At 23.8% G+C, this 15421-nt stretch overlaps 1 protein-coding gene across 1 annotated transcript in view; it reads right to left on the reverse strand.

Annotated features, from left to right (window-relative positions):
- LOC100214984 (branched-chain alpha-ketoacid dehydrogenase kinase) overlaps positions 1-15421 on the reverse strand; it is a 28526-nt gene that overhangs the window by 6142 nt on the left and 6963 nt on the right. The window contains exons 6-7 of the mRNA XM_065808248.1: positions 13879-13974; positions 13177-13379 (exon numbers count right to left, since the gene is read on the reverse strand). Of these exons, the coding sequence (XP_065664320.1) occupies positions 13177-13379; positions 13879-13974 (299 nt within the window). The remainder of the gene's footprint in view (positions 1-13176; positions 13380-13878; positions 13975-15421) is intronic.

Raw genomic sequence — 15421 nt, forward strand, 5'->3', positions numbered from 1 at the left:
TTGCCAATCTCTTTTTCATGTTTTATGGTAAAACCTTTGTGTTGAAATATCTTTGTTGACCTGATGCGGACCTCTGACTTTAAATTCAAAATTTATGTTCTATTTTGTATATATATTATAAACATCAATATGATCATCATAATCATCATTACCATCATGATTATGATGATGATCATCATTGTCATCATCAGGCTTTAACCTTCCTCTTTTATGCTGTTTCACTAATATAAACAATCAAGAGCATTTTCTTTCCTTAACTAAACCTCATTGATACAATATATAAGGCACTTTCTTCAAGTTTTCTTCCATCATTACCATTTTCTCCTGAAGCTGCTACCTCTCTACATGCTGATACCTAAACCACTTTAATCTTCTCTAACAAACGTGGTCCAATAAGAAGTTTTTTTCTAATCTGTCTAATGCCTCCTTTTTTTGTTGTGTTAGAGTGACACCACAAATCCATTAAAAAAGTGTTCTCCAGAACTCTCTTTAATTTTTGCATTCTCTTCAAGTTTTGCAACTATTAAAAAGTGCTAAATAATTCCAATTTTTAACTCTAGAAAAAACATTTTGACCTTTCCAACTATCCTTCAATCTATCCAACTATCCTACATCTTCACTCTCTTACTAGTTTCTTATATAAAGTTTTTGAGATTATTAAATTATTTCTTTCTAACACCAGTATTAAGTTATTCTTGAAGGCCTACACTCTTCTTTATTTCAAGTAAATTTCAAGTAAACTACTCTCCTATTGTTGTAAGGTTGCATTTCTTTTTTTTTTCTACAAATACTATCATGGTCAATGCTCAAACGAGCTATCTATTACAATAAACCAAAACTCATTCTTACTTGGCTTCTTATTCAACAAGTTGGATCCTTTTACTGTATCTGTCCCTTCATGCTATAAAAACTTTTAATCTTGTTTTTTTCCTTGCACATCAAAAAAACCTTATAACTCTTCCCCATCTTCATGTTAATCTTCTTTTTTAATACATCCTACAACTTTTTAAGTCTTCATTTAACCATTTTCTAGTATTTTAACCTTTCCTCTATTTTAAAGTAACTCATAACCTAATAGTGGTTGCATGCAATCTTGTTGGAAGGAAATTAGAGACGTATATACTGGCATATATAAATATATGCCAGTATATAATAAATAGTAAATGTAAGACTAAAACTTAAACACCTGCTAAATCTTATAATTTTGCTGGGGCTGGGGTCTCATTTTTAAAAAAGAAAAGTCTCATTTTTTGCTTGGGCTGCGGCCCCGGTTACTTACTATTCATCATCACACCATCAGGAAAATATTTATTTTATTTAATAAACTTTAAAACCTTTTTTTTAACTTTTAAAGATCTCAATAAAAAAAAACTTTAAATTTTAAAAAAATTGAAATTTATTTATTAATATTTTTACTTTTTTATGAATACTTTTAGAACAATATCTTTTCTGTTTAGAATTTTAGCTTGATAAAAAAAAAAAAAAAAAAAAAAAAAAAAACTCACGCTTTTTTTTAATTGGTTGAAAAAATGAATAAAAAGAAAAATTCTCAACAATTATCATTTATCATTATTATTTAAAATATTTATACAGGATAGTGAAACTTTAGATAAAATAAATTCATGAGCTTTCAATGCTTGTCCTGTTAAAAATATTTAAAAAGAATAAAAATATATTTAAATTCATTTTTTTTTATTCAAGATTATTTTTAATTTATTCAAAGTATAAAACAAAATGTTAAAAGTTTTTTACCCAAAATCTGAAATCTTTGACTGTCAAATCTGAAATTTTTTGACTTTCAAATCATTGTATAAAGAGACAATGTAATTTTTTGACTTTCAAATCATTGTATAAAGAAACAATGTAATTTTTTGACTTTCAAATCATTGTATAAAGAAACAATGATAAAGTAAACTTCTTTTTGTAAAACTGATTTAAAGAGACTTAGTTTAAAGAGACTTATTTCTGGTGTTATTGTTATGCTATATTAATTCTAAATACTTTTCTAAATTACTGCATACATCACTGTATAAACATTTTTCGAATTTTTCCTTTATCTTCATGTATAAAGGAGATATAATAAAATTTAATCTCCTTTATATAAGTAGATAAAACAAAAACAAAAACAAAAAAAATATTTTTTTTTTGTTAAAAAATTTTACTCTTCTTACAAACTTTTTTGTTTTAACTAAAAATCTTTAAACAGAATGATTTAAAAAACCGCCTAAAAATTTTCTTGATCATTGGAGATTTTGAGGGAATCAATAATTAGAAAGAACTTTAGTAAAAACAATAAGAAAACTATAAAAAATAATTCATTCAAATAATGATTATTAAATTTTATCTTAAATGAAATTTCGACAAATTTCTAAATAAATATCTATTTAAATCTATTGTTAATATCTATTATTTGTTTGGCAATGGTGTTTGGCAACACCATTGCCAAAACATTTAGTTTTTTTTTATTCATACTTTCATAGACAGATCTTAATTGAAAAGAATAAGGTTGTGAGATTAGTGTTGGTCACAAAATGTTTAGAACAAAATCTACTTTGATCAAACATTTAACTAAGTATTTAAAATTTCTGATACATATTGAAATTACTAGTTTTTTGAAAACTGTTTAATTTGTGCGTGACTTAAACACTTTTAGCACTGAGCCCTGTTGATTACTTTTAATATCACCCTTAGCATCCAAAACAAGTAGAGTCAATAAAAATCTCATTTAATAAAAAAATTTAGCATTGATATTTATATAAAAAAAAATTTGACAAAGATTTTGGGGCATTAGGTTAAAAGATGAACAAGAAGTCAAATAAAGTTGGTGGAACAATAGCTCATTTAAGCATAAAAAAGCTCATTTAAGCATAACACAGAAAGATTTCAAAATGAATTCCTCTTAACAGGTTCCTGTTTTTTGTTTTAATTTGTGTAGCTCCTGATGTTTTATGCTATTTTTTTTAATTCAACAATACAAAGAGTGGAAATAGTTCTAGTATTTTGAAGAGTTCTAGACATTTAATTCCTAGTTTTTTGTTTCCTGAATTAGTTTCTGGCGTTTTTTACTTTTGATACTTTATGTAATTCAATTATTTTATTGGGGTTTTAATAGTACTTAGTATTTTAATATACAGTTCCTGATAATTCATGTAGTTGCTGATACTTAATTTGGTTTCTGATGTTTCGTTTGATTTCTTTTGTTTCTAATGGTTGTTGATATTTCATGTAACTTTAGATATTTTATATAGTTCCTTGATTTATAATGTAACTTTTGGTGTGTCATTTGTTTCCTGATGTTTTATATTTGTTGTATTATTGTCAATACTTGGTATAATTACCGTTACTGCTGATTACTTAAGCACACGTTTGGGCAATCCCTGTATGAGACGCGGGACTCATGTCAGGTGAGTTTCCTGGCCAGCTAAGCAAAGAGAGACATTCACCTGTTTCAGGAACTCAGTGACCCTTTTTTCTGTATGGCAAGGAGCATTATCTTGCATAAAAATTCCATTGTTGTTGGGGAACCATGCAGCCATTTGGGGTAGCAGCTTAGACTGCAGGATTTTAACGTATTGATCCTGGCGCATGATCCCTTACACTATGCGCAGATGGCATGGATCTTGAGCATAGACAGTTGTGGAAATACATTCCAAAAGCAGAGCTTCATTGCTTCGTCATCATACAAACAGTGAGGGCTCCTGCATGATATCTAATTTTGTCTTAATTTGATACTTTTATTTATTTTTTATTTACGCGAAACGCAACAGAGTAACAGGAACAAAGCTATAGGTAATCGACTGTAAACTATTTTTAGTTAGTATAGAAGAAAAATTAGTTTTGACCCCACCCCCACCTCATGGTTTCAACGCAAATACGACCTTGATAATAATACATGGATTAAAATGTGACAAAAAGTTGAACAAACAAAAACAGAAAAAACTCCATTAAAACACAAAATCACATATAATGCTCTTTTAGATTATAAGACTAAAATTAGAAGATACTATAAAATTATTAAGACTTTGTCTAAAAACTAAAATTATCATATGAAGCTCTTATCACTGTAATTACAGAACAATGTAAAGCTCAGAATCTGCATACAGTACGGTAAATCATGTATTATGCACTTGTGGCAATAAAAAAAGTACCATACTGTACATACCATAACATACCATAACGACAAGACATCCAAAATAATTAATTCAATGCATTAAATGTACACAGTACATGTAAATCTGCAAGTAAACAATTCCAATGAAAAGGAAAAATAGTACTCATTATTATTTAAATAACACAGAAGTGGATAATATTTTTGTCCAGTCATTAGAAGTCCATTTTTTGTACTGATTTGTCCAAATCATCCTTCTTTTCATCATGACTGGTGTTAGTTTGGTTTTCTTGAGAGGACAATTAACAGTCAATCCAGCATTGCACTGCTGATGCCTTACAGTTCTGGGTGAAACTAACACGGCATACTCTGATATCTGAGAGGTGAGATCAAGACTTGTTGCTCTACGATTAGATTTGCAGAGTTTGATCAGGGTCTGCTTGGTGTGAGCAGTAAACTCTGATTTGATACTGCTAGACTTCCTGATCTTTGTTCTTTCTTCACAAAAATTTTTACCTAGATCCAGTTCCTTCTAAACATTATTAACTAAAGTTGCAGAAATGTGACATTTCTCATCAATCTGCCTGAGTGTAACGCTCTTTAACCAAAACTAAGTTAAATTTCATTATTAAATCTTTCACTTTACCCATATTATTCAATAAGTTATTTTTTTTATAAAATACTTACCCTCACCTATAAACAGAGAACACAAACATAAATAGAGTAGAACATTTAAATATACTAATAAACGTTTTTTAGCAGTTTTTTAACAGTGACTCTAATGATTTGACTAGGTCTGTATATATATGAATGTGTATACATACACACAGATATATATATATATATATATATATATATATATATATATATATATATATATATATATATATATATATATATATATATATATATATATATATAAGGGGCGTGGTGGCTCTAAAAAGCCCATGCGGGATTTTTATTAAAAGGCCAATATATGCGGTATTTTACCATATATGCTTGATGTAAAGGCCCATACGAAAAAAAAGATGTATATATTATATATATATATATATATATATATATATATATATATATATATATATATATATATATATATATATATACATATATATATATATAATAACTGACCTAATTCTAATAAATCATCCAGGGTTGTTATCTGTCAAATATGTCTGAGACATATTTTCTGCCGACATAAAATATGTCCCACATATTTTCTATCGACATATTTTGACATAATTTTATGTCTGAATTATTTTCTGCTGACATATAATATGTCAGACATATTTTCTATCGACATATTTTGACATAATTTTATGTCTGAATTATTTTCTGCTGATATAAAATATGTCAGACATATTTTCTGTCAACATATTTTGACATAATTTTATGTCTGAATTATTTTCTGCTGACATAAAATATGTCAGACATTTTCTATCGACATATTTTGACATAATTTTATGTCTGAATTATTTTCTGCTGACATAAAATATGTCAGACATATTTTCTATCGACATATTTTGACATAATTTTATGTCTGAATTATTTTCTGCTGACATAAAATATGTTAGACATATTTTCTATTGACATATTTTGACATAATTTTATGTCTGAATTATTTTCTGCTGACATAAAATATGTCAGACATATTTTCTGTCGACATATTTTGACATAATTTTATGTCTTTGCAATCAATTTTGCTTCATAAAACTTTTACTTTAAACCCTATAAGCAAACATCAGTTGTTTCATAAAGGTCTTTTTCTGCCCTTTTTAGCGATGTATCATTTGATAGTATTGACTAATATTGGCATTTATTGACTTATTTATTGATTATGACTTATTTATTGATTATGACTAATATTGACATTGATAGTATTGACTAATATTGACATTTGATAGTATTGACTAATAATGACTAGTATTGAGGCATCATTTGATAGTATTGATTAGTATTGATTAGTAATGGCGCTTTCCCTTGTTAGAATGTAAAAACCATCTCAAGCTGAGTTTTTATTACTGAAAGTGGTTTTTATTAGTATGACTAAACTTAAAATATTTCTTTGATTAAAATAATAATAAAAAAAAAAACTTTACAGTTATTTTTAATTATTAGTTGATCCTGAAATAGATTTCATTATGAAAAATTGAATTCAAAAGATTCTATGAAAAAAACGGTTCACAGAATTTCAAAAAATTCATGCCAAAATAAATAATTCAGACATAAAAATATGTCAAAATATGTCAATGGAAAATGTGTCTGACATATTTTATGTCAGCAGATAATAATTCAGACATAAAATTATGTCAAAATTCATTTAAGCTGAAGAATTTGAAATATTTCCCAAAAGTTATATTCAGCTCATTAAATTCATATTAAGAAGACTAACCGCTAATAGCTTATAACCAATTACGAATAATATACTTTTAGTTATAATAGTTATGATTTATTTAACAATAAAATAATTGACAATTGCATTATAACAGCATAATTAACTGCCATAAACTTGCATAAAATGTTTTGAGTGAAATATATATTGGAATAATTATTTTTTTTCGTTTTCCTTACAATTTAAAGTCAAAAATGGAGAATAATTTATTGAATGAATCAACTATTAGTTAAAAATAACTAAAAATGTTTTTTTTAAAATATTATTTTAATCAAGAGAATAATTTTAAGTTTAGTCATATTAATAAAACCCATTTTCAGTAATAAAAACTCAGCTTGAGATGGTTTTTACATTCTAATAAGGCAAATCGCCGATACTAATCCATACTAATTAATACTATCAAATACTATCAAATACTATTAAAATTAGGGGTATTTGGGGTAAAGTCCCTAATATTGTCGAAAAAAAAGTTGTCCAAAAGTATGTCAACCTGAGTCTCAAAAGAAGCGTATTTTCATAGAGATTTTAAAGATGTTATTCGTTTGTAAAAAAAATAAGTATTTTTTGTATTTTTGCTGAAAAACATTTTGTTGACATTTTTTTAAGAGTCTTTAGCATTTTTTTTAATAATTTTTTTGCCAAAATATTTTAAGGAAAAATTTTTATATTTTCTAAAATCTCTATACTATCTTCTAAAATACGCTTTTTTTGAGACCCAAGTTGACATACTTTTGAACAACTTTTTTTTTGACAATATTAGGGACTTTACCCCAAATATTAAAGATCTGAACCCAAATATCTTTACAACTTGACGTGATGGTAAAAAATGAGCACAAAAAAAATTTTTTTTTTTGTTGACCTTCAATTATAATTGATTGCAAAAAAACAACAAATTTGTTAAACTATTTTTACTTAACTCTGTAAATTAAGTTGAAATGCGCAATAAATTTGTTAGATTGATTTATTCTTCAAGAATATCAAACAGCAAATAGTTCAGATATAAAATTATGTCAAAATATGTCCATAGAAAATATATCTTACATATTTTATGTCAGCAGAAAATAATTCAGACATAAAAATATGTCAAAATATGTCGATAGAAAATATGTCTGACATATTTTATGTCAGCAGAAAATAATTCAGACATAAAATTATGTCAAAATATGTCGACAAAAAATATGTCTGACATATTTTATGTCAGCAGAAAATAATTCAGACATAAAATATGTCAAAATATGTCGACAGAAAATATGTCTGACATATTTTATGTCAGCAGAAAATAATTCAGACATAAAATTATTTCAAAATATGTCGACATAAAATATGTCTGACATATTTTATGTCAGCAGAAAATAGTTCAGACATAAAATTATGTCAAAATATGTCGATAGAAAACATGTCTGACATTTTTTATGTCAGCAGAAAATAATTCAGACATAAAATTATGTCAAAATATGTCTAAAGAAAATATGTCTGACATATTTTATGTCAGCAGAAAATAATTCAGACATAAAATTATGTCAAAATATGTCAATGGAAAATATGTCTGACATATTTTATGTCAGCAGAAAATAATTCAGACATAAAACTATGTCAAAATATGTCAATCGAAAATATGTGGGACATATTTTATGTCGGCAGAAAATATGTCTGAAAATATGTCGACAGATCTGCCAGACATATTATGTCGTAACAACTCTGAAATCATCAATACAAACTAGCAAGTTGAGATAACACTTGTAATTATTAATATAGTTGCAATGCATTTGTAATTAGTAATATTTGTAATTTTTAATATTGTAATTGGTAATTTTTAATAATGTAATTATTAATTATTGTATTTGTGATTTGTAATTATTAATATTGTTTGTAATACTTTAAAATAAAAAATGGTAACAATACGATGCAGCATTTTTGTTCTGATTTTCGAACACAATTTACCACAAGCAAATACGATTAGTATTTTATTGTTTGAAGAACACAATCTACACAAAATCAAAAAATCAAAGATTTCTATTTATCTATTACTATATAATGATATATATTTTATTGTATAATAATATAAATTTTATTAAAATTATATATAATTTTTTATTCTAAAATAAATATTGAAAATCTTCATAAATTAAAAATTCTTTTTATAGATAGTTTATGCTTTTGTTTATTCGGTGTTTTAACTTTTTTTAACATTTTCGCATTAACTCACAACAGCAAAAATGCTGCTTTAAAAATGGTGCCGTTAATGACATAATTTAAACATAAAAGTTTTTATAACGTAGTTTCATTTAGCAGTTACTTAATTGAAAATATTTCATATTTTTTCCAAAAATGCTATTTTATTGCTTTTTCATTTCAAAAATAAAACAAAATTAAAATAATGAAAAAAAAAAAAATTAAAGCTATGGAAACTATATAATTTATTTTAAACTTACCTATAGTTAATAGTAATAAAAATGTGTCTTAAATAAGTAAATTGTTAAGGTGTAATATGAAATTGTATTTGAAAATATTTGCGGTATTCCCACACCTCAATTAAAATAAATTCGTTAGATAATATGGTTTTTAAAATATTTTTAAAAGATTTTATTTGTGTATTTATATAGTTCATAATTCAAAGTTTGCATAAAACATATCTTCTTTAAATGCACTTTTTGCACAGCCATCATCCTTTTTTTAATCTGCCTGAGGACAGGATATTACGGAGTGGTTTGTTTACTTACATACAATACTATAAACTGTATAAAAATAAAAAACTTTATTTATTATAAAACAAGTTTCATTTATTATAAAACATTATTATAAAACAAGTATAAATCTGTTTCGAAACGCTGCAAAAATGCAAAACACGAGTTCGATATTTATTTGTATAAAACTTAATTTAAAATTTAATACCAAAACATTTTTCTTAAATGAATTATTACGCAATACAATTACTATATAGTAATTGTATTGCGTATTAATTCATTTAAAAAAATATTTTGGGGTTAAATTTTAAATTAAATTAATTTAAGTCCAACAATAATAATATGGGGGTCTGCAGACTTTTTTTAATTTTTGTCAACATTGCGATCGTTAAAAACCGTTTATGGGTTCATAATTTTTCTTATGAAAAAAATATCATAATACGTCCTAAAATATCTACTTTGTTTTCAAAGCAATATTACTATTATGCAAAATACTAATATAATTGCGCTCTAAGTTGAAGACTTAAAATCTTGGGATTAATAAAATTTAATTTGTGCAAACAAAAATATTGTAAATAATTGTGGAATTTATTTAAAATGTAGAAAATATTAAAATTTGCCAAAAGGCCCATATTTAGATAAAAAGTGAAAAGCCCATGCGGGAATCCCGCATAACCTCTGGGGCCACCACGCCTCTGATATATATACACACATATATATATATATATATATATATATATATATATATATATATATATATATATATATATATATATACCTATATATATATATATATATATATATACCTATATATATATATATATATATATATATACCTATATATATATATATACCTATATATATATATATATATATATATATATATATATATATATATATATATATATATATATATATATATATATATATATATATATATACACAGGGCGTTAGCCAGAAATATATATATATATATACCTATATATATATATATATATATATATATATATATATATATATATATATATATATATATATATATATATATATATATATATATATATATATATATATATATATATATACACAGGGCATTAGCCAGAAATAAATTTTATACCGCGTTTTTGCTGTATTGGGAATTTTTATTGTTGTTGTTCTAGAAAATGTTGGGAATTTTCTAGAAAAGGTCCTAAAAAACTCAAAAAAACACACACACAAAAAAAAAAGGTCATTGACTTTTGGGAATTTTGAGCCCATTGGGAATTCCGCGTTATATGCGGCACCATTGGGCTAGCTAACACCCTGATATATATATATATATATATATATATATATATATATATATATATATATATATATATATATATATATATATATGTATATATATATATATATGTATATATATATATATATATATATATATATATATATATATATATATATATATATATATATATATATATATATATATATATATATATATGTATATATATATATATATATATACACTCAATATATATATATATATATATATATGTATATATATATATATATATATACACTCAATATATATATATATATATATATATATATATATATATATATATATATATATATATATATATATATATATAGAACCCTTAGATGTTGTCCGAAAGTTTTTTCCATATTTTGTTGACAAAAAGTAAAAATTAAAATGCAAGACCGGAATTTTTTTTTTTTAATAATGATAGACTGCCTGCCCCAACCAAACCCTCAGTCAATGTAGCAGCACTTCCTTGCGGGTCAGGCTATTTGTCAGTCGATGTAGCAGCACTCCCTTGCGAGTCAGGCTATTTGTCAGTCGATGTAGCAGCACTCCCTTGCGAGTCAGGCTATTTGTCAGTCAATGTAGCAGCACTCCCTTAGGAGTCAGGCTATAAGATAGTCGATGTAGCAACACTCCGCGCATGATTTACAGTAAAAAAAATAAAAATAAAAACATTTTATTAAAAAAAATAAAAATAAAAACATTTTATTAAAAAAAAAAAAAAAAAAACATTGTTTATATTGTTAAAAACATTCAGAATGTTTTAAAAACATTCCGGTCAATTAAATTTGCGTTTTTGTGGTTTTTTTAAAAAACAATTAATTTGTAATTAAATTAATGGTTTTTACTTTCGTCCAACACGGAAATGTTGGACGAAAGTTAAAAGTAATTAAAAGTGACGTATGTGTTGGTATATATATATATATATATATATATATATATATATATATATATATATATATATATATATATATATATATATATATATATTGAGTGTATATATATATATATATATATACATATATATATATATATATATATATATATATATATATATATATATATATATATATATATATATATATAGATCTATAGTTTGTTGGTTAGCCAACAAACTATAGATCTATATATATATATATATATATATATATATATATATATATATATATATATATATATATATATATATATTATATATATATATATATATATATATTAGTAGAAAATCACTTAACAAAAATTTTTTCCATTTAACACTGTGTTTTATCAACAAAGATTCATCAGAAATCTTTGTTGATGAAACACAGTGTTAAATAGAAAAAATTTTTGTTAAGTGATTTTCTACTAATATATAATTGCTCTGTTCTTTTAAGAACATTGAGCACTCTATTGTGTAGAATACTTTTTAAAGTTGTTTAAATATATATATATATATATATATATATATATATATATATATATATATATATATATTATATATATATATATATATATATATATATATATATATATATATATATATATATATATATATACAACTCTAAGTATGCAATTTCCTAATATTATTTTTGTGCTCTTAATGTCAAAACCTGCACTTTAACTTTTTAGAAAAAGAAGAAAAAACAAAGAACAAAAAAAGAAAGAATTGGTGCCCCATGCCAAACCCTAAGTTAATAAAAAAGCACTCCTTTGCAACAGTAGGCTATAAAGTAGTCAATGTATGTACTGAATCCCCTGCAACATCCTGTTTTTTATGACATCATCCGCAATGCGACATTTATATATGTATGTATGTATGTATGTATGTATGTATGTATGTATGTATGTATGTATGTATGTATGTATGTATGTATGTATGTATGTATGTATGTATGTATGTATATGTGTATATATCTATCTATAAATATATATATATATAATATATATGTTACTGTTATAAATATATATATATATATAATATATATGTTACTGTTATATATATATATATATATATAATATATATGTTACTGTTATATATATATATATATATATATATATATATATATATATATATATATATATATATATATATAGAGAGAGAGAGAGAGAGAGAGAGAGAGAGAGAGAGAGAGAGAGAGAGAGAGAGAGAGAGAGATAGAGAGAGAATTTATATGAAGTAATTTAAAATGTAATGTAACTGATACACTTCAGTAAAAATAAATTGAAAAATTTCCAACGTACCACTTTTTACCTTATTACACAACTCTTAACCTCGTTGCTACTCACCTCGTAATTCTTTTTTTTCTTTATAGTTAAAAATTTATAGTTAACTTATATTAACAATTTATAAAAAGTTATTTTTATAAATTGTTAATATAAGTTAACACTATCTTTATAGTTAACACTTTATAGTTAACTTATATTAACAATTTATAAAAAGTTTTTCAAAAAAAACCTTGTAGTACAAATTTTACTCAATATTTTGAGCTTAAAAATAATCACTTTAGTAAAATAATAACTAACATGCAAGCATTTTAATAATTATTTTATCTATTTTAATTTTACTTTTTATCTTTAAATTATTTATATTTTTGCTATAGCAATTTTTAAATTTTAATTCCTATAGCAAGTTTTTTTTGCTGTAAATAATGATATTTTTATTTTATTTTTATTCTAAACAAACTTTTTCATAACAAAAACTTACCTCATCGAATTTTTTATTAGTTCTTGCATTATATATTCTACAGGAGCAGGAATGTATGGAAAAGTTGCCTTTGTATGGCCAGATACATAAACAGCAGGGGAGTATCCAAACCGATGTTGACATAAATCTTTGCAGTTAATAACACATCTTTCAATAATATGCTTCAAAGATGTTTGCGTTCCTATTATACCAATGAAATGTTCCTAATAAACAAACAAAAAAAACAAAACAATGTTTAATGTTTTTTTGTTTTTTATTTAAGCTAGATTTCCATAGATGGAATCAAACTCAATAAATGGAAACCTTGCCTTGATCCTGATCTTAAACTAATCATATATAGGGGGCAGGTAAGGCTATCTAACAGTGATAAAAGGAAACCTACCTAGGAAAAGAAAAACTGATATAAAACCTCCCTGCAGGTAAAGTTAGGAGATCTTCCTAGTGGTAGGATGGTTCCTAGTGGTAGGATGGTTTCTAGTAGTAGTAGTAGGGTTCCTAGTGGTAAGATGATTTCTAGTGGTAGGATGGTTTCTAGTGGTAGGATGGTTCCTAGTGGTAAGATGATTTCTAGTGGTAAGATGGTTCCTAGTGGTAGTATAACAATAAAAATACCTGCAAAGATATCATCCTTAAAAGATCTGCAAAACAGATACTTTACAATAAAAAACATAAAAACAATTACAATAAAAGTAAATAAACAACCTTTTTATGTCGCAATGCAAGGTGATGCTCAGCTAGCAGACGAATGCCTAATCGAGATGTTAAAGTTCGTTCAGCCAAATCACCTAAGACTTCATACTAAAAGAACTTTTAAAAATAACTATTTATAAAGAACCCAAACATTGAACTTAAAAATAAATAAGAATTTTAACAACTATATATATATATTATAATTATTTTAATTACTATTATCATCATTATTATTATTTTAAAATCATCAATAAATATGAATTTCTCTCGATAATAAATTTATTTTTCAAAAGAAACTTTTGCTGGATTGTTGTGACAAGTGTCTTCAGCTTAAATACTATTTGTTTTAAAAATTTCTTTTAAAAAAAGAAAAAAAAATTTAGTATTGAGAGAATTTTGTATTTATTGATGTTTTTAAAATAATAATTTACATACTCTCATACATGATGTCTACATTCAATATATATATATATATATATATATATATATATATATATATATATATATATATATATATATATATATATATATATATATATATATATTATATATACATATATATATATATATATATATATATATATATATATATATATATATATATATATATATATATATTAAATATATATATATATATATATATATATATATATATATAATAATATATATAATATATATATATATATATATATATATATATATATATATATATATATATATATATATATATATATATATATATATATATATATATATATATATATATATATATATATATATATATATATATATATATATATATACAGGCCTCAGCAGGAAATAAGAGCTTTAGCTTTCGCACACACTCCCATAAAATGGTATACAGGAGCAAATTACGGCTCTCGCAAAAGTATAATTTTTTCTCTCAATAATATAATTATCATTGTAACTAAAATGAAAAGTAAAGTCATTTTCATAAAAAAATATGAATTATTGCATAATAATCTGAAATGCTTTTTAAAAATCACTTTTGTTAAAAACAAAACAAAAAAAATTTAAAAAGAGTGTGGATTGAAATGCAGATGTTTTTAATTAGATTGGACTAACTGATAAATATAAAATTGATACACTCTAAATTATATTGATAAAATATAAGATTATTTAACTAATAAAATATAAAATTATTACACTTTAAATTAATGCATAATAGTTTTTATTTTATGCAATGAATTATATATTTTAAACATTATTTACTTTAATATATTATTCACTTTTATTGTGGAATTTTTAATTTTTGTAATAATTCTTAAAATGCCTGAATTCTATTACAATAAGAAAATATAAAACATTTTTTATAAGCAGTGGAAACTTTTATTTTATTTTTAATTATTTAAAATTTTTCATCAAATAAGTAATGTTGTTAACAAATAAATAGATAGCTATTGTGAAAACCCAGGCAACGCTTGTCTAAATAAATTTTTCATGGCGCAATAAATGATGCTTGTTATGTATATATTCTTGTAATATTATTGTTACAAAGATATGCTTGTAACAAGTAGAAAACCAAATTTTGTAT

Source organism: Hydra vulgaris, chromosome 10 (genome assembly GCF_038396675.1).
Source record: "Hydra vulgaris chromosome 10, alternate assembly HydraT2T_AEP".
Lineage (NCBI taxonomy): Eukaryota > Metazoa > Cnidaria > Hydrozoa > Anthoathecata > Hydridae > Hydra > Hydra vulgaris.